The sequence below is a fragment of the Salvelinus alpinus genome, chromosome 11 (assembly GCF_045679555.1).
Source record: "Salvelinus alpinus chromosome 11, SLU_Salpinus.1, whole genome shotgun sequence".
In the NCBI taxonomy this organism is placed as follows: domain Eukaryota; kingdom Metazoa; phylum Chordata; class Actinopteri; order Salmoniformes; family Salmonidae; genus Salvelinus; species Salvelinus alpinus.
Window position 1 is genome coordinate 28,474,746 of NC_092096.1, and position 22,681 is coordinate 28,497,426.

At 41.8% G+C, this 22,681-nt stretch overlaps 1 gene segment (V, D, J or C); it reads right to left on the reverse strand.

The window, feature by feature from the left end:
* Positions 1-12,617: 12,617 nt before the first annotated feature.
* Positions 12,618-14,518, reverse strand: LOC139533851 (Ig kappa-b4 chain C region-like). The segment is given in 2 exon segments: positions 12,618-13,217; positions 14,136-14,518. Coding segments are annotated over 2 exon segments (402 nt in total).
* Between the last annotated feature and the right edge of the window lie 8,163 nt (positions 14,519-22,681).

A 22,681-nucleotide genomic window follows, 5' to 3' on the forward strand; every position in this document is an offset into this window, starting at 1 on the left:
TCTATCCAATACTACTAATAATATGCATATATTAGCATCTGGGACTGAGTAGGAGGCAGTTTACTCTGGGCACGCTTTTCATCCAAAAGTGAAAATGCTGCCCCCTATCCCAAAGAAGTTTTAAGAACTTTACTCACCCTACAGAGTCATGGACATTGCTGACTGAGATAGCATAACTGTATTTTATATAATGTCCCCAACATAAGAACTGAGTTTGCTAAGAGTGCTTTTAGATTGGCTGTGTAGTAGAGCTGAACAACAATAGTTATTTCTGATAACTCAAAGCTGTTAGATCGTATTCAGTCACTTCCATTTGTTCTTGACTATCCCATGGAGAACCATGAACCCATCTACCTGCAAAACGGTTACAATCTGTAATCTTCCAAAACAGACTTCCTGATGCTCCTTGAAGATATTTGAAGTTACATCACACATATTGTACATTATATTCTTAATATGTAGAGGAGAAACTGGGTTTCATGTACTGTAATGGTAGTCTACAGAGTCCCAGTGTGTCTGATCAGAGACACAGGAGAGGAGGGAGGGAGCTGAACTCAGTCAGGGACAGAGTAGCAGTTCTGCACAGTGGACTCTCTCTTCTCTGTTGCAGTCCAATATTCAGTCCACTCAGTCCACACAACTCACTACATTAACACTAATTTCCCTGCAGGGGGCGATACATGACCATTGATCACTGGGCGGTTTAACATGACTAGCGTTCCTATTTTCCATAGATATCAATACAGTATGTTACCATACCATATTAAATAATTAAATGGGTGCTTACATTTGTCTTATTTAACACATGTAGATGTGTGTATTATATGAGTTGGAAATGTGTTATTGGCATATGCCATCCACAGCCAGGGATCAGACATTATTGAGGGAAACCATGGAGCATTTAGTGTTAAGTGCCTTGCTCAAGGGCACATCAAAATATTTTATTTACCTTGTCAGCTCGGGGATTCAAACCAACATTTCATTTACTAGCCCAATGCTCATAACCACTAGGATTCCTGCCACCCTCATTTCCATGAACATTTAGCAACAGACAAAATTATACACACTGAGTATACAAAACATTAAGGACACCTGCTCTTTCTATGACATAGACGGACCGGGTAAATCCAGGTGAGATCTATGATCCCTTAGTGATGTCGCGTGTTAAATCCACTTCAATCAGTGTATATAAAAGGAAGGAGACAGGTTAAATAATTATTTTTAAGACTTGTGTCAATTGAGACATGGACTGTGTGCGTGTGCCATTGAGGATGAATGGGCAAGACCAAAAATGTAAGTGCCTTTGAACAGGGTATGGTGGTAGGTGCCAGGCGCACCGTTTTGTGTCAAGAACTGCAACGATGCTGGGTTTTCCACGCTCAACAGTTTCTCGTGAGTATCAAGAATGGTCCACCCAAAGGGCATCCAGCCAACCTGACACAACTGTGGGAAGCATTGGAGTCAACATGTACCAGCATCCCTGTGGAACGCTTTCAACACCTTGTAGAGTCCATGACCAGACAAAGTGAGGTGTTCTTAATGTTTGGTATACTCAGTGTATGTTAGTTAGTTACATTATATAGTACTTTTGAAAATATTTTCTCCAGTATTCATTATGTTATTGTCTTGCTAAACAACATTGATAGTAATCATATGTTATAGCCCTTAAACCAATAATATCCATTGTATTTATAACCTTTTTATTCACATAATTTATTTACATATTAATATGGACTTTAATGGTTATTAGGGGACAATTGTGGGAGCAAGATCAGGTTGTAATGGACTCTCAGTTGTAATCTGATAAATCCTTAGTGGTCTAAGTTTACTGACTAACGGTGGATGGGGAGACGACCAGAATATTATTTGCATAGTGATGATGCTCTGCATAGACAGCACATGCTTCAGTGGTCTGGGGGTGTTTATATCCCTGTGAGTTTAACACTTCATGACTGAGAGCTGTCCTTCATGACAACAGAACCCACAACAATCATGACTTTTATCACCATCTTCATCTGGACACTTGCTTTCTACATCAAGGGTAAAAAAAATGTTTTGCATTTTTTATTAAAAATGAATTAAATCTACGCCATCAAAATGTATATTAATGTTAAAATTGATTCAGAGCTATTGATTACTATATGTAAAATAAATTTCATATAAATATTTGTATTCCGTTTTTCAGAATCTAGAGGACAGTACACTGTGACTCAAACTCCTGCAGTGAAAGCTGTTCTCGAAGGACAGACAGTCTCTCTGAACTGTAAAACCAGCAGTGATGTGCATGGTAATGTCTATCTAGCCTGGTACCAGCAGAAAAATGGAGGAACTCCTAAACTCCTTATTCACACTGCTACAACACTTCAGTCTGGGATTCCATCTAGATTCAGTGGCAGTGGATCTGGGAGTGACTTCACTCTGACCATCAGTAGAGTCCAGGCTGAAGATGCAGGAGATTACTACTGTCAGAGTTTACACTGCCCTAGTAGCTGTGTGTTCACACAGTGATACAGAGCCGAACAAAAACCTCCCTCAGTCAGACTGCACAGTGACTGTACTGCTACAGCTGGGACCTACTGCAGGTGCTGAGGGGAGGAGATGATCCAGTACAATGACACAGTGTGTAGTAGAGCTGAACAACAATAGAGTCAAACTAGAGCTGTGTCTAGAAGACCTTAGATCATAACTGATCACTAAATGTTTCTCCTGAACATTAACTACATGTTGACTCTGTTGAGTAACTCAAGGAAAACCATCAACCAATCTGGATTAGAGATGATGTGCAATGATCCAAACCCCTAAAGATGACCTGTGTTTTGAATAGCTAGAAATTAATCAACATGATTCAAACAGATACATTAAAGCCCCTAAACATTACCCATACATCCTCCCTCACACCACTGTGGTAGTTCCAGAGAGCAGCAGGTGAAGCAGGAGACTGGAGACGTCAGAGCTCTGGAGATCTCCTCTTTCGATCAGAGTCAGTCAGCAGCATCATAGTCCACACACAGACTGCAGTTACTGATCCTGACCACTGGAGGGAGACATAAAGCCGATACTATCTGCTCTAATAACACAGCAATAACAATATGCTCCATTTGTAGATGTCTATAATCAATATATCAGTCCCCATTCAGCACTTATATTAGAAACCATGTCAGTCATTACATAGCTATCAGGTTTCTACATTACATCAGTTTGACTGTCCAGGAAAACTATTTACATATATATTTTTTTTATTTAACCTTTATTTAACTAGGCAAATCAGTTAAGAACAAATTCTTATTTACAATGACGGCCTACCCCGGCCAAACGCTGACGACGCTGGGTCAATTGTGAATCCCCATACATAGGACACTTTGCATAGACAGCACATGCTTCAGTGCTCTGGAAGTGTTTATATCCCTGTGAGTTTAACACTTCATGACTGAGAGCTGTTCTTCATGACAACAGAACCCACAACAACCATGACTTTAATCACCGTCTTCATATGTATATTTTCCCTGTGTCTCCAAGGTAATATATTTGACAGAAAATGACGCAAACCATTGCAATATTAGGCTATATAACCTTATTACAGCTTAAGATAATAATCTATATGGACAAATGAATGAACAATTTAATGCTAATTCGACATGCCATCTCTGTTTCAGAGTCCAGAGGCCAGGTCATTGTGACTCAGACTCCAACAGTGAAAACTGTTTCATTGGGTCACTCATTAACATTCAGCTGTAAGACCTGCAGTGCTGTATACAGTGCCATCTATGGAAAGGGGATGGCCTGTTATCAACAGAAACCTGGAGGAGCTCCTAAATACCTAATAAACTTAGATTATATCTAGATTCAGTGGCAGTGGATCTGGGAGTGACTTCACTCTGACCATCAGTGGAGTCCAGGCTGAAGATGCAGGAGATTACTACTGTCAGAGTTTACACTACCCCAACAGTGTCTGGGTGTTCACACAGTGATACAGAGTCGTACAAAAACCTCCCTCAATCATACACCACTATGGTAGTTCCAGAGAGCAGCCGGCTCTGGAGATCTCCCCTTTAGATCAGTTGGGCTACCGAGTGGCGCAGCGGTCTAAGGCACTGCATCTCAATGCTAGAGGCATCACTACAGGTGCTGGGTCGATCCCGGGCTGAATCACAAACGGCGGTGATTGGGAGTCCCATAGGGCGACGTACAATTGTCCCGGGGTAGGTTGTCATCGGAAAAAATTATTTGTTCTTAACTGACTTGCCTAAGTAGTAATTAATATATATATATATATGTTTTTAAATGAAGTCAGTCAGCAGCATTTAAGTCTTTGAATGCCAAGTTAACAAACAGATCACTGGCCATTTCGAATCCCAACGTACCTTCTCCGCTCTGCAATCCGGTTTCCGAGCTGGTCACGGGTGCACCTCAGCCACGCTCAAGGTACTAAACGATATCATAACCGCCATCGATAAAAGACAGTACTGAGCAGCCGTCTTCATCGACCTGGCCAAGGCTTTCGACTCTGTCAATCACCGTATTCTTATCGGCAGACTCAACAGCCTTGGTTTCTCAAATGACTGCCTCTCCTGGTTCACCAACTACTTCTCAGATAGAGTTCAGTGTGTCAAATCGGAGGGCCTGTTGTCCGGACCTCTGGCAGTCTCTATGGGGGTATCAAATCTCGGGCCGACTCTTTTCTCTGTATATATCAATGATGTCGCTCTTGCTGCGGGTGATTCCTTGATCCACCTCTACGCAGACGGCACCATGCTGTATACATCTGGCCCTTATTTGGACACTCTGTGAACAAACCTCCAATCAAGCTTCAATGCCATACAACACTCCTTCCGTGGCCTCCAACTGCTCTTAAACGCTAGTAAAACTAAATGCATGCTCTTCAACCGATCGCTGCCCGCACCCGCCCGCCCGATTCGGCTTCCTATATCGCAACAAAGCCTCCTTCTCTCATGCTGCCAAACATACCCTCGTAAAACTGACCATCCTACCGATCCTCGACTTCAGCAATGACATTTACAAAATAGCCTCCAACACTCTACTCAGCAAACTGGATGCAGTCTATTACAGTGCCATCCATTTTGTCACCAAAGCCCCATATACCACCCACAACCGTGACCTGTATGCTCTCGTCGGCTGGCCCTCGCTACATATTCGTCGCCAGACCCACTGGCTCCAGGTCATCTACAAGTCTTTGCTAGGTAAAGCTCCGCCTTATCTCAGCTCACTGGTCACCATAACAACACTCACCCGTAGCACGCGCTCCAGCAGGTATATCTCACTGGTCATCTCCAAAGCCAACACCTCCGTTGGCCACCTTTCCTTCCAGTTCTCTGCTGCCAATGACTGGAACAAATTGCAAAAATCACTGTAGCTGGGGTCTTATATCTCCCTCTCGAACTTTAAGCATCAGCAGTCTGAGCAGCTTACCGATCACTGTACCTGTACACAGCCAATCTGTAAATAGCACACCCGACTACCTAATCTCCATATTATTACTTACCCTCTTGCTCTTTTGCACCCCAGAAACTCTACTTGCACATCATCATCTGCACATCTATCACTCCAGTATTAATGCTAAATTGTAATTATTTTCGACTCTCGGGCCTATTTATTGCCTATCTCCACTACTCTTCTGCATTTGCACACATTGTACATAGATTTTAAATTGTTATTTTCTTTTGTGTTATTGACTGTACGTTTGTTTATGTGTAACTCTGTGTTGTTGTTTTTGTCGCACTGCTTGCTTCATCTTGGCCAGGTCGCAGATGTAAATGAGAACTTGTTCTCAACTGGCCTACCTGGTTAAATAAAGGTGAAATGAATAGAGAAATTGATCGGAGGAACCTGCATGATGTAAGTGTCCGTCTCATTACACTTTTTAACATTTTATCTCTGTCCTGTAGGCGACAGAAAAGCCTTATACTCTTTCTACCATATCCTATATCCGTTACATGATTATTTTCTGTGGAACGCCGCAGCGATGTGTCTCTCCAACAGCACCCTGGAGAGGAGCACTGGGAATGGACAAGCAAAATGTTTTGCGCCCCTGCCTTTGTCAAAGTGGGCACTGCTTATCATAGGGCTGCATCAGCGCTCACCTAAAAAGCCCATATGCCACTGGTTGAGAGAAATGATCATTGTTTTTGGGCAGAATTATGTGAGGTTTTATGTGTTGCTGTATGTGTGAACTGGTCAGTTTAGCTCAGAAAATGCCGCCCTCGTCAATCTAACGCCATAGGTGGCCGCCTAATCCTGCCTAATGAGCGGGCTGGCCGTGCCAATGATCACTGGAAGGTGGAAACTGACTGGTATTCCTCTTTTCCATGGATATCAATATGTTACCATAGCATATTACCATAACACTAATAAACAGATAAAGTGATATGTTCAGAAGTTACATGATGTATGACTTTAAAAAAACGATCACCATTATTAATTATAATTTTGTCTTGCTAATAAACAACCAATAACCAAAAATAGCATTGTATTTATGCCCTTTTTATTCACGTAACTGAACATTACTTGAAAGTTACAATCACTTCAGGCTCCCAAGCCATCGGAAAATCCCCAACTGGACCTTACAACCAGCTGTGGAAATCCAATGGATGTGATCATCAACAGCAGCATATTAACTTTTTTCATGAGTAGGTTACGTACTGTTAGCTCTGTGAATGAGACCTGACGCTGGATTCAACATGAGACACATGTAAACTACTTGTACATAAACTATCATCATTAAGTAGAATACCCATTTTATCTATCATTAATTACATGGTGGCATATATGTTATGTCTCCCTTCCTGCATCCACCATAGAGGTTAAAACCAGTCACTCCCTCACATCTGGCCCAGTTCAGGGTATTTCAGACAGTGAAACTGTTCAACTGCTAGACTGATAGCTGTGGGAGTGAAACTGAGATTTACATACACAGGGCTGGGTGGTTCTGCTTGTCCCAGAATAGAGCAGCACTGTCACCAGATGTTCACTCTATTCCCAGGGGGTTGGAGGTAGAAAAGACTCTTTGACTATCTTGAAGATGTGATACCGTTGAAATTACGTGGATCTTGTAAAACAGACGTTGCTTAATACAAGTGTGATCAAATGTTGATAACATTAGCGTACTGTCTTTATGAATCTATAAATCAAGCATGGTCAAAAAATGGTCCAAAGATATGAATCAAAATAACCATCACCTACTACATGTGGCTAGACCTGTCCTGTTATTCTTGAAACATTGTACTGTCTAGACCTCTCCAGTTAACTGTTAACATTGTAGTATATACACCTCTCCTGTTAATCTGTTAACGTTGTAGTATCTACACCTCTCCTGTTAATCTGTTATCATTGTAGTATCTACACCTCTCCTGTTAATCTGTTATCATTGTAGTATCTACACCTCTCCTGTTAATATGTTAACATTGTAGTATCTACACCTCTCCTGTTAATCTGTTATCATTGTAGTATTTAGACCTCTCCTATTAATCTGTTAACATTGTAGTATCTAGACCTCTCCTGTTAATCTGTTATCATTGTAGTATCTACACCTCTCCTGTTAATCTGTTAACATTATAGTATCTAGACCTCTCCTGTTAATCTGTTAACATTGTAGTATCTACACCTCTCCTGTTAATCTGTTAACATTATAGTATCTAGACCTCTCCTGTTAATCTGTTAACATTATAGTATCTAGACCTCTCCTGTTAATCTGTCAACATTGTAGTATCTAGACCTCTCCTGTTAATCTGTTAACATTATAGTATCTACACCTCTCCTGTTAATCTGTTAACATTGTAGTATCTACACCTCTCCTGTTAATCTGGTAACATTATAGTATCTAGACCTCTCCTGTTAATCTGGTAACATTATAGTATCTAGACCTCTCCTGTTAATCTGTTAACATTGTAGTATCTACACCTCTCCTGTTAATCTGTTAACATTATAGAATCTAGACCTCTCCTATTAATCTGTTAACATTGTAGTGTCTAGACCTCTCCTGTTAATCTGTTAACATTGTATTATCTTGTGTTAATATCAACTGCTGTAAAATGGCGCCAGAGAAGAAGGCAGATGTTTTACGTGCCCCCAGCAGATTGTATATTTTGTTTGTTTATTTGCGTTGTTTGTAACTTATTTTTTTACTTATTTTGTTCATAATGTTGCCGCTACCATCTCTTATGAACAAAAATAACTTCTAGACATCAGGACTGCGATTTCCACAGACTAGCAGAATCCTTTATTTCATTTCATGACTCTGATGAGCCCGATGTGAAGGATATACTGCTTCCTCTGGAACAGGCCCCGATCCCCGTGATCTGCGTGAAAAGGAGGCGAAGAAAGAGGGGCCGAAGGGTGGGCTGCCTTCTGAGACTTTGTAGGCGATCGAGAAAAACCCCCACTTCCCTCCATTCTGTGTCACGCCCTGACCGTAGAGAGCTTTTTATGTCTCTATTTTGGTTTGGTCAGGGTGTGATTTGGGTGGGCATTCTATGTTCCTTTTTCTATGATTTGTATTTCTGTGTGTTTGGCCACGTGTGGTTCTCAATCAGAGACAACGACAGACAGCTGCCTCTGATTGAGAACCACACGTGGCCAAACACACAGAAATACAAATACTAATTCATACAGTAATACATACTTAGGTAGCCTTTTCCCACCTGTATTTGTGGGTAGTTGTCTATGTGTAGTTGCATGTCAGCACTAGTTGTTTATAGCTTCACGTTCGTTTTTGTTATTTTGTTAGTTTGTTTAAGTGTTCTTCGTTTAATAAAGAAGAATGTATTTCAATCACGCTGCGCCTTGGTCTCATCGTTACGACGAACGTGACATTCTGCTAGCAAATGTGCAATATTAGGAGAATAAAATTGACGAATTATGCAGAAGATCGAACTACCAACGGGACATTAAAAACTGTAACATCTTATGCTTCACGGAGTCGTGTCTGAACGACGACAATATCAACATACTGGTTATCCGATGTACTGGCAGGATAGAACAGCGGAGTCTGGTAAGACAAGGGCCGGCGGACTATGTATTTTTGTAAATAACAGCTGGTGCACGATATCTAAGGAGGTCTCGAGCTATTGCTCACCTGCGGTAGAGAATCTCATGATAAGCTAAGTTCTAGATAAGTTCTAGACGACCAATTCTCATAGCTTTTAGCCGTACCTTTATCCTACTCCTCCTCTGTTCCTCTGGTGATGTAGAGGTGAATGCAGGCCCTGCAGTGCCTAGCTCCACTCCTATTCCCCAGGCGCTCTCTTTTGATGACTTCTGTAACCGTAATAGCCTTGGTTTCATGCATGTTAACATTAGAAGCCTCCTACCTAAGTTTGTTTTATTCACTGCTTTAGCACACTTTGCCAACCGGGATGTTCAAGCCGTGTCTGAATCCTGGCTAAGGAAGAAGCACTTGCCTACCTGGTTAAATAAAGGTGAAAAAAATAAAAAAAATAAAAAAGCTGTAGACCACACTACATACCGAGAGAGTTTCCATCCTTATTCTTCGTAGCTGTTTACGTACCACCTCAGTCCGAGGCTGGCACTAATACAGCATTGAATGAGCTGTACTCCGCCATAAGCAAACAAGAAAACGCTCACCCATAGGCGGCGCTCCTAGTAGCCGTGGACTTTAATGCAAGGAAACTTAAATCCGTTTTACTTAATTTCTATCTTCAGGCTAGGGTCCTTTTTTCTCAATTTTTGCCTGACTGACGTGCCCAAAGTTAATTGCCTGTTACTCAGGCCCTGAAGCCAGGATATGCATATAATTGGTACCATTGGAAAGAAAACACTTTGAAGTTTTTGTAGAAATGTTAAAATAATGTATGAGACTATAACAAAATAGATATGGTAGGAGAAAATCCAAAGAATAACCAACCGTAAAAAAAATAATTGAGATCCCATGCTCTTACAATGGAAAGTATAGGGTAAGTCCAGCTCCCATATTGCAATTCCTATGGCTTCCACTAGGTGTCAGCAGTCTTTGCTAGTGGGACGCCTATCCCTGAGAAGTTAAATGTGCAACCAGGGGAAAAAGAACTCTGGAGCACATATACTCCACACACACAGACGCATACAAAGCTCTCCGTTGCCCTCCAATTGGCAAATATGACCATAATTATATCCTCCTGATTCCTGCTTACGAGCTAAAATTAAAGCAGGAAGCAACAGTGACTAGATCAATAAAAAAGTAGTCAGATGATACAGATTCTAAGCTACAGGCCTGTTTTACTGGCACAGACTGGAATATGTTCTGGGATTCCTCTGATGGCATTGAGGAGTACACCACGTCAGTCATTGGGTTCATCAATAAGTGGACGTCGTCCCCACAGTGACCGTACGTACATTCCCCAACCAGAAGTCATGGATTACAGGCAGCATCCGCACTGAGCTAAAGGCTAGAGCAGCCGCTTTCAAGGAGCAGGACTCTAACCCGGAAGCTTATAAGAAATCCCGCTATGCCATCCGATGAACCATCAAACAGGCAAAGCATCAATACAGGACCAAGATCGAATCAATCTACACCGGCTCTGACACTAGTTGGATGTGGCAGGATTTGCAAACCATTACAGACTACAAATGGAAGGACAGCCAAGAGCTGCACAGTGACACAAGCCTTCCAGATGAGCTAAACTACTTCTATGCTCGCTTCGAGGCAAATAACACTGAAACATGCATGAGAGCACCAACTGTCACGGAAGACTGGATGATCACGCTCTCTGCAGCCGATGTGAGTAAGACCTTTAAACAGGTCAACATTTTTAAGGCCGCAGGGCCAGAAGGATTACCAGAACGTGTACTGCGAGCATGCGCTGACCAGCTGGCAAGTCTCTTCACTGACACCTTCAACCTCTCCCTGTCTGAGTCTGTAATACCAACATGTTTCAAGCAGACCACCATAGTCCCTGTGCCCAAGAACACTAAGGTAATCCTGCCTAAATGACTACCAACCCATAGCACTCACGTCTGTAGCCATGAAATGCCTTGAAAGGCTAGTCATTGCTCACATCTACACCATCATCCCAGCAACCCTAGACCCACTCCAATGTGCATACTGCCCCAATAGATCCACAGGTGATGCAATCTCTATTGCACTCCACACTGCCCATTCCCACCTGGACAAAAGGAACAACTATGTGAGAATGCTATTCATTGACTACAGCTCAGCTTTCAACACCATAGTGCCCTCAAAGCTCATCAATAAGCTAAGGACCCTGGGACTAAACACCTCCCTTTGCAACTGGATCCTGGACTTCCTGACGGGCAGCCCCCAGGTGGTAAGGGTAGGTAACAACACATCTACCACGCTGATTCTCAACACGGGGACCCCTCAGGGGTGTGTGCTCAGTCCCCTCAGGTACTCCCTGTTCACCCATGACTGCATGGCCAAGCATGACTCCAACACCATAAATTAAGTTTGCCGACGACACAACAATGGTAGGCCTGATCACCGACAATGATGAGACAGCCTATAGGAAGTTAGTCAGAGACCTGGCCATGTGGTGCCAGGACAACAACCTCTCCCTCAACATGATCAAGACAAAGGAGATGATTGTGGACTACAGGAAAAGAGGACCAGGCACGCCCCCATTCTCATCGACGGGGCTGCAGTGGAGCAGGTTGAGAGCTTCAAGTTCCTTGGTGTCCACATCACCATCAAACTAACATGGTCCAAACACACCAAGACAGTTGTGAAGAGGACACAACAAAACCCATTCCCCCTCAGGAGACTGAAAAGATTTGGCATGGGTCCTCAGATCCTAAAAAGGTTCTACAGCTGCAACATCGAGAGCATCCTGACCGGTTGCGTCACTGCCTGTCATGGCAACTGCTAGGCCTCCGACCGCAAGGCTCAACAGAGGGTGGTGCGAACGACCCAGTACATCACTGGGGCCAAGTTTTCTGCCATCCAGGACCTCTATACCAGGTGGTGTCAGAGGAAGGCCCTAAAAAGGACCTAAAAAACTCCAGCCAACCTAGTCATAGACTGTTCTCTCTGCTGCCGCATGGCAAGATGTACCGGAGAGCCAAGTCTAGGTCCAAGAGGCTTCTTAACAGCTTCTACCCCCAAGCCATTAGACTCCCGAACATCTAGTCAAATGGCTACCCAGACTATTTGCATTGCCCCCCCTCTCCCCCTCTTTACACCACCGCTACTCTCTGTTGTCATCTATGCATAGTCACTTTAATAAATCTACCAACATGTACATACTACCTCAACGAACCGGTGCCACCTCACATTGACTCTGTATCGGTTCCCCCCTGTATATAGTCTCACTATTGTTATTTTACTGCTGCTCTTTAATTACTTGTTACTTTTATCTCTTATTCTTATCCATATTTTTTTTAGACTGCGTTGTTGGTTAGGGCTCTCGTAAGTAAGCATTTCTCTGTATGGTCTACATCTGTTGTATTCGGCGCATGTGACTAGTAACATTTGATTTGATTTGCTGGTTGAAGATGATGTGGTTTCAAGTGAGAACATGAATAACTAAGCAGTGACATTTAGGTCTGATAGTTTTCAAAGAAACTGTGAATCAGGCTTTATTAATATATGTCAATACCATTCAACAACATTTAAGACTGTAGTTTAATTATTTAAAAAGACAACAGAAATATGTGTTCCAAAGGGAAATCTTTATTTTCATCTATTCATCAAAGCATCAAAGCAATCATTCCTACAGTATCTACTAGTAATAAAACAGAACTCAGAACAGAACTCATCAAATTTAACACTGACACAACCTCAGTCTACAGAGAGGATTGACACATGAACTCAAGCAAAGCCCCCTGTTAGTCAACATGTCAGTGATCAAAAGACAGAGAACATCTGATCTCAGAACAGAGTCAAAGCAGAGGAACCAGCAGCCTCTCTCCACAGGGGTGTGTGACTGAGGGGTCCTACCCAGAACAGTCAGCCTTCCTCAAGGTCTTGGTGACTGGAGTCTGGGATTTCTGCTGGGCTTCACAGGTCACCTCTCCTGCCTTGGTCCACTCCTGGCCAGTGAGAGTCAGGGTGCTGCTCCAGCTGTACAGACCGTCCTTCTCCAGGACCCCGAGACTGGTCTTCTGGTTCTTGCTGGTCCCGTCCACTTTCCAGCTCAAGGTCCAGTCTGAGGGGAAACCCTTGTTGGCCAGACACGTCAGTGTGGCTGTTGTTGTACTGGACAGCTCCTCACTAGAGGGGGGCAGGACGGTGAGGGTGGGGGCACTGTTACCTGGAACAAACAGAACACATCAACTAAGTAACTACATCAAGTACAGCTACAGTAAGAGATTATCTTCAGCAAAGGACACAACAAAATAAAGTGAATTGGAAATGCCATCTAAATATTAATGTAGAAGTTGGATTGTTTAAAAGATGTGGAGAAACACTAAAGTAATATGATATAAAGCAGATTTATGAACCAAACAAGTAGAAAGTGTTTAAATAACTAGAGTTACTAGTCATACGGTGTCAGTTATACATGTTATACAGATATTGTTCAGGAATGGATTTGATCAGAACAGCCTGCTCATATTCATAGTATTTTCATCACGTATCATCCATGTTGGATTATGAAGTCAGTTACAACCATAACTGAGACCCTTTGTCTTCACACTAACAATGAAGTCTACCATGAACACAATGCAACAATGATGAATACTATATACAATACTATTAGTTATTATACCAGAATTAGGAGTGATATTCTGCAATTATACAAATCAGACATACAAATAAACCTACAATTTATCATTTTGATTCAATAAATATTTATTTGAAAGAAGGCTCTGTTAAAGCTACATTTAACCAAAAATATTTGAGTTAAAGATAATAAAAATATAAATAACAAAATCGCACACAAACAGTAATACACAATGCAACAACTATATTCCATATTATTAAATAGTTATCATACTAGAACTATCCTCTGCAATCCATCAAACCACACATTTAACTTAACACCTACATTTGAACATTTTACTTAAATAACATTTTATTTGAAAGAAGGTTTAGTCAAAAGTAATAGAAAAAATATATTTTTTTCGGAAGTAAATATGTAAAAAAGCAACATTTTCATAGAGATGGAGTTTCACAAAAAAAATCCCCCCAAAAATTATCTGAAAGAAATATTAAAGAGCTTGTTACTTACTTCCAACATCGAGTCTGGTGCCGCTACCAAAAGTGTACCACAGTGATACAATCCCTATTGCTGCTCGTACAAAAACCTCCTGCATGTTTGGCACTCTTAATTTCTTTAGACTGTGGTTCAAATAATTAACTCAGCTATAGTATGAATACATTTCAGAAATTATTTAATCTATTCAATTTTAAATAAAGTGTTTTTTATTTCGTTTTCCTTAACATTGAGCAGAAACCTACTGTTTACTATATATTTCCTACAAGGTGCAGTATGTTTATTCATACAACTAATCTAAGATGCAGGCTAATCACTTTAATCTTTAGAAAATATTGGTCAAATTTGATTAGATGAAATAACTTTTGTATTCAAATTGGCCATAGTACGTGTAGGCCTTGTGTATTGTTTTTGAAATCTTAAAAAAAAAAAAATGATCCTCAATATTGAGGCAAAAATAATGGAGAACTTGAAACACAACATCAAAAGGTGAATAAAATGTAGATTTTTTTTGTTTACTTACTTCCAACATCAAGTCTGGTGCCGCTACCAAAAGTCCACCACAGTGATACAATCCCTATTACTGCTGGTACAAAAACCTCTCTGTGCTGTGATGTTGCAGTTGTTACAGTGAAGATCACTCATACAGAATCATAATCAACACAAATACACTTTAACATCTTCCAGGTAGAACAAACACTTCATATTAGCTGTTTCTAGGTAATAAAAATATGAATTGTGTCTTAAATCCAGATATTAGTATTGTTTTCCTTCCTCTGTGTATCAGGTGTTCTCCTAGTCTGTAGGTACAGTCCAGCATCAGATCAGTGTTGCTAGTATTCCTCCATATTGTCCATATAAAAGACAACAGCAGCAGTAGTGATAGTGATCCATGTTGTATATTCCTTTATTAAACATGTTGATCTCAGATTTAACAGTGGTGGTAAAGTCACAGAGGACAGACAACACTACCAGAGGAATCCTACCAGCTTTAGTTTAGAGAAGTGTTCACTAACTGATTAGAGGAACTTACATCAGAGACCAAGCATGAGTGAACAGACAGTTCATTATATCTGATCATCATCAGAATCAAAATATAATTGTGGTGTGACATAAAAGTTGCCATACATTAGTTATCTTAGTAAAAAGTTGCTGTTTGATGTTATTAAAGGGGTGACATGCAGCTAGCGGTTACAGTGTTGGGCTAGTAACCGAAAGGTTGCTAGTTCAAATCCCCAGGCCGACACGGTGAAACATCTGTCGATGTTCCCTTTAGCAAGGCACTTAACCTTAATTGCTCCAGGGTCGCAGTTGATAATGGCAGATCTTGGCTGTGACCCCACTCTCCGAGGCTGTCTCAGGGGGAGTTGGGATATAAAAAAATAAACATTTTTAATTCACACATGCGTGAAATAGGACAAATATAAGCACCACCTAGTTGTTATAAAGGAAAGCTCATGCAGGACAAAATATATTCTAATGGGAGCCTACTTGGAAACTGAAATAGATTTGAAACATTAATTTGCATAATGCATCTGCGCCGCTGCTCTAAGAGCATTTATATCCCTGTGAGTTTAACACTTCGTGACTGAGAGCTGTCCTTCATGACAACAGAACCCACAGCAACCATGACTTTTATCACCATCTTCATCTGGACACTTGTTTTCTACATAGAAGGTTAACATTTTCAGAATGTATTATTGCAAATTAATTAAATCTACAGTGTTTACATGTACAGTATATCAACGTTAATATTTATATTCAGAACTATTCATTACTATATGTAACATTTCATTCTTATAAATGTTTTTACTATATTTTTCAGAATCCAGAGGACAGTACGTTGTGACACAGACTCCGGCAGTGAAAGCTGTTGTCCCAGAACAGACAGTCTCTCTGAACTGTAAAACCAGCAGTAATGTTCACAACAATGACTTTTTAGCCTGGTATCAACAGAAACCTGGAGGAGCTCCTAAACTCCTTATTTACCGTGCTACAACACTTCAGTCTGGGACTCCATCGAGATTCAGTGGCAGTGGAACTCATAGTGACTTCACTCTGACCATCAGTGGAGTCCAGACTGAAGATGCAGGAGATTACTACTGTCAGAGTTACCACAGTAGTGGAGAGTTCACACAGTGATACAGAGTCGTACAAAAACCTCCCTCAGTCAGACTGCACAGTGACTGTACTGCTACAGGTTGGACCTACTGCAGTAAGAGACAATGACATTGAACACTGATCAGGTCAACTTTGAATATGGTTAGAACGCATGATTCACACGTTCTCCAACGTCCTCATTATCGTCCTCATCATCATCGCCATTAATATCATCATCATGGTTGTATCTTGTTATATTGGTAATGAACTGAAAGTGTGTATGAAAGTTATTAGACGTTTTGAAACACATTACCAGTCCATATGCAGAGTAAGATCTACAGAAGTAAAAGAAAAGTGATGTTAAATCATCATCAGCCCCTCAAACCAAATCCCTACATGCACTTCACCACCAGTTATTGATGTGATCATCTAGCATGTATTAACCCTTTTCATGAGCTGTTAGATCTGTGAATGAGACATGATGCTGGGCTCAAACATGAGACACATTTACGTGGAGACATACACTACACACTATCATCGTGAAGTATAATCTTTTTTTTATCTGTCATTAATTACTTGGTGCCTTATCTGTTATGTGTCCCTCCCTGAATCCACCATAGAGGTTAACATCAGTCACCTCCCTCACATCAGTCCCAGTCCAGGGTATTTCAGGGAGGGAAACTGGTTAACTGGTAGACTGGGAAGGAGTGAAACTGAGATTTACATAGACAGGGCTGGGTGGTTCTGCTTGTCCCAGAATAGAGCAGCACTGTCACCAGATGTTCAGCCAAGGGGAAGAGACAGTGACATGGACCACTGACTGAACTAAACAGTGGCGGTCGGTGACATTTAAGATGAGGGAGGATGATTCTTTTTTTTATGAGCATGGCCTTATTTCTATTACAGCATATTGGATGACTGTCATTGATATTACATTCACCCAGTTTCACATAGATTGGTTTATGCTACTAAATATTACTTGCATTTTCCCTATACCCATCATGAGGTACCTACAACCTGGCCTATTAATTCAACGTAGCTCGAGAGAAAGGTTTGTGGTGACTGACAGTGACACATGGACAGACAGTGACACATTCAATACCGCCTTGCACCCTCTTGCCTGCATCTAGCTAACCTATGGTGTAATCATTAGTCCAACAGTTGCAAACTGCAGAGGTGTGGACTCGAGTCACATGACTTGGACTCGAGTCAGACTCGAGTCACAAATATGATGACCCGCAACTCGACTTTGACTTTAACACCAATGAATCGTGACTTGACATGGACTCTTGAGCCTTTTGACTCGACCTGACTTGATACCCTCCCCAAGCCCAAATATTAAAAATAATGCCGTTAGAAAAAGTGTGCAGCGCATCAACTCTTCATTTAATGGATTACAGTTTGAATCGGACAGCAGCCAATGAAATTGTGCCAGCTGAGAAAAAGTTGTGTGTGGCAATGCAGAGGAACGTCGGAAGGTGAATTCAGATGGAGCCCTTGGAAAGATGATACGTAAAATTATTATTTTCGGATATAAAGACAACGATGTATCAATATTAAACGGATTGCAACTTGCAAAACATGAGGGAAGAAAATTACAGACGGAGGCGCGACAATTTGAAGCTGCACAAAGAACGATAAGTCGTGGCTAATATAGCCGACAGCTATATATTTTATTACTTTAATAGTGTATCATGTAGGCTAACATAACGTTAAATCAATGAGCCTCCACACAGTCAGTCAGTGTGGGAACGTGATCATTGCACCCAAGATTGAGCTACAACTGGCTAGGCAGTTGGTAGCCTAAATCCTGCCTGATTTTACTGCTGTTCCTAAAACCATTGACATACGTTAGCCTACTGTAACCACACAGAGAGTGTGTGTGTGTGTGTTAAAATTGGGCGATTGTGGACAAGCCTACATCGCCCGATTGCGCCTCGATGGTGATCGACTATCGATCCTCGATAGTCTTAAATAAGCATGCCCCTTTCAAAAAATGTATAACTAAGAACAGATATAGCCCTTGGTTCACTCCAGACCTGACTGCCTTGACCATTACAAAAACATCCTGTGGCGGACTGCAATAGCATCGAATAGTCCCTGCGATATGCAACTGTTCAGGGAAGTCAGTAACCAATACACACAGTCAGTCAGGAAAGCAAAAGGCTAGCTTTTTCAAACAGAAATTTGCATCCTGTAGCTCTAACTCCAAAATGTTTTGAGACACTGTAAAGTCCATGGAGAACAAGAGCACCTCCTCCCAGCTGCCCACTGCACTGAGGCTAGGTGACACGGTCACCACCGATAAATCCATGATAATCAAAAATTTCAATAAGCATTTCTCTACGGCTGGCCATGCTTTCCTCCTGGCTACCCCAACCCCGGCCAACAGCTCCGCACCCCTCGCAGCTACTTGCCGAGCCTCCCCAGCTTCTCCTTCATCCAAATCCAGATTGCAGATGTTCTGAAAGAGCTGCAAAACCTGGACCTGTACAAATCAGCTGGGCTAGACAATCTGGACCCTCTATTTCTAAAATTATCCGCCGCCATTGTTGCAACCCCTATCACCAGTCTGTTCAACCTCTCTGTCCATTTCGTCCGAGATCCCTAAAGATTGGAAAGCTGCCGAGGTCATCCCCCTCTTCAAAGGGGGATATCATAACCGCCATCAATAAGAGACAGTACTGTGCAGCCGTCTTCATCGAGCTGGCCAAGGATTTCGACTCTGTCAATCACCGTATTCTTATTGGCAAACTCAATAGCCTTGGTTTCTCAAATGACTGCCTCGCCTGGTTCACCAACTACTTCGCAGATAGAGTTCAGTGTGTCAAATCGGAGGGCCTGATGTACGGACCTCTGGCAGTCTCTATGGGGGTACCACAGGGTTCAATTCTCGGGCCGACTCTTTTCTCTGTATATATCAACGATGTCGCTCTTTCTACTGGTGATTCCCTGATCCACCTCTACTCAGACGACACCATTCTGTATACATCTGGCCCTTCTTTGGACACTGTGTTAACTTCTTGAGAATACAGGGGGTGCTATTTTCCCATTAGCATAATTTGCTCTACAGATTAAACTGCCTCTTATTCAATTATTGCTCTTACTATATGCATATAAATAATACCATTGGAAAGAAAACAATCTCTAGTTTCTAAAACCGTTTCAATTTTGTCTCTGAGTGATACACAAGTCATTTGACAGCACTTTCCCTGACCAAGAAGTAGAATGCAAGAAGTCTATGCTCGCTTCAACGCTCTGCCTATATATGGTCATGACCCCTATGACCAGAAACACACTTCATTCGCCTTCCTCTGGGTGTCAAGAGGACGTCAGAGGAGAAATTCTTTGTTTATCTGGTACTGACGTGAAATAAGACCTATTTCTTTGGCGTGACCGACAACTTCCGGTTTTCTGATTCGCACGAGTTGGAGCTGCGATTGTGTACTGTTTTGCTGGCGTTATGGATGAAAACTATCTCCGTGTCGAATTTTGTTTGATACATGTGACCATATCATCGTAATGTATGTTTTTTCAATATAGTTTAATCAGATTATTTGAATTTTCTCGGGAGTTTTGTGGTGTTCCGTTGTCTGATTTTATTTACGTTTGAGAGATCCGTGCCACTCGACCAGTACCTGTGCTAAATGGAGTGGGAAAGGAACAATTCTGAACGGAACCAACGACTCATCTTGACAAAGGACACTTTGATCAACATTCTGATGAAAGATCAGCCATAGTAAGACCCAATTTACGATGTTATATCATATCTGTTGTGCATGTGAACTGGCCGTGGGCGCCTAGCCGAATCTGCCTGGTATAGCTATGCTAATTTAGCGCTACATTTTGTTTTTGTTATAAAACATTTAATAAATCTGAAATATTGTTTGGATTCACCAGATGTTGGGCTTTCAATATCTGTACGCTGTGTATTTTTCTGAAATGTTTTAAGATGAGTAATTCGTTATATGACGTTGGTCTCTGTAATTGTTCTGGCTGGGTCAGCACTATTTCAGATTGCAGCTGCAATGTAGAACTGTGATTTATACCTGAAAAATGCAAATTTTTCCAAAAAAAAACTATGCTATACCATATATATGTTATCAGACTGTCATCTTATGAAGTTGTTTCTTGGTTAGTGGCTATATATATTTTTATTTAGTCGAATTAGTGATAGCTACTGACGCATGAAAAAACTTTTGGGAGTAAACAAATCGTGTCCTTTGCTAACGTGGTTAGCTAATAGATTTACATATTGTGTCTTCCCTGTAAAACATTTTACAAATCTGAAATGGTGGCTTTATTCACAAGATCTGTATCTTTCATTAGGTGTCTTGGACTTGTGATTTAATGATATTTAGATGCTACTATTTAATTGTGACGCTATGCTAGCGATGCTAATCAGTGTGGGGGGGGGTGGGGGGTGATCCCGGATCCGGGGTTGAGGCTCGTTAGAGGTTAACTAACCTCCAAACGAGGTTCAATGCCATACAACACTCCTTCCGTGGCCTCCAACTGCTCTTAAACGCTAGCAAAACCAAATGCATGCTTTTCAACCGTTCGCTGCCTGCACCCGCCCGCCCGACTAGCATCACTACTCTGGACGGTTCTGACCTAGAATACGTGGACATTACAAATACCTAGGTGTCTGGCTAGACTGTAAACTCTCCTTCCAGACTCATATCAAACATCTCCAATACAAAATCAAATCTAGAATCGGCTTTCTATTTCACAACAAAGCCTCCTTCACTCACGTCGCCAAACTTACCCTTGTAAAACTGACTATCCTACCGATCCTCGACTTCGGCGATGTCATCTATAAAATAGCTTCCAATACTCTACTCAGCAAATTGGATGCAGTCCATCACAGTGCCATCCATTTTGTTACCAAAGCGCCATATACCACCCACCACTGCGACCTGTATGCTCCAGTCGGCTGGCCCTCGCTACATATTCGTCGCCAGACCCACTGGCTCCAGGTCATCTACAAGTCTATGCTAGGTAAAGCTCCGCCTTATCTCAGCTCACTGGTCACGATAACAACACCCACCCGTAGCACACGTTCCAGCAGGTATATCTCACTGATCATCCCCAACGCCAACACCTGATTTGGCCGCCTTTCCTTCCAGTTCTCTGCTGCCAGTGATTGGAACGAATTGCAAAAATCGCTGAAGCTGGAGACTAACATTTCCTTCACTAACTTTAAGCATCAGCTATCTGAGCAGCTAACCGATAGCTGCAGCTTTACATAGTCCATCTGTAAATAGCCCACCCAATCTACCTACCTCATCCCCATATTGTTTTTATTTACTTTGCTGCTCTTTTGCACACCGGTATCGCTACTTACACACCATCATCTGCTCATCATCATCTGTTCATCTATCACTTCAGTGTTAATCTGCTAAATTGTAATTACTTTGCTACTATGGCCTATTTATTGCCATACCTCCTCATGCCATTTGCACACACTGTATATAGACTCTCTTTTTTTTCCTATTGTGTTGACTGTACGCTTGCTCATTCCATGTCTAACTCTGTGTTGTTGTCTGTATCACACTGCTTTGCTTTATCTTGGCCAGGTCGCAGTTGTAAATGAGAACTTGTTCTCAACTAGCTTACCTGGTTAAATAAAGGTGAAATAAAATAAAAAAAATAATAATAATTATGACTTGTTTAGGATTCGAAACTCAACGTTTAGGACTTGAGACTTGACTTGATATTTGACGGTCTTGACTTGAGACTTGACTCGGACTTGCCTGTCTTGACTAGGGACTTGAGTACTAAGACTTGAGACTTACTTGTGACTTGTAAAACAATGACTTGGTCCCGCCTCTGGCAAACTGTAAGGACTGACGCCGGACAGGAGAAGCAGGTACGGGGAGACATTTATTAGGGAACAGACAAGGAAGCAAGACAGGAACATCGTCGGAACACGGACATGAGACAATCAATCCCGAAGCAGGGAACAGAGCTTGGGAACAGACAGATATAGGGAAGGTAATGACACGAGTAATTGAGTCCATGTGAGTCCAATGATCGCTGATGTGCGTGACGGAGGGAAGGCAGGTGTGCGTACTGATGGTGGCTTGAGTGTGTAATGCTGGGGATCCTGGCGCCCTCGAGTGCCAGGGGGAGGAAGAGCGGGAGCAGGCGTGACAGCAAACAATAGTTTCTATTGCACAAATTAATGTATGTTTATTCACGTTTCGCTCCGTTTGCTTCCGTTTAAGAAGTGTTTTTCAACAGAATCGGCGGAATGAATACACCCCTGATCACATGCAAACAGTTCCCTTTTGTAGCCACATACTCTTGCTAAACAAGGGCAATGGACGCGGTGGGAAGGCCTGGAGAGGAGAAAGATCAACTGGAGTGAGCTTTGGCAAATGGAGGCAAGCAACATCAGCTTCATCATAAGAGCTGTTTATGATGTGCTTCCATCACCAAAAAACGGTAATGGTATG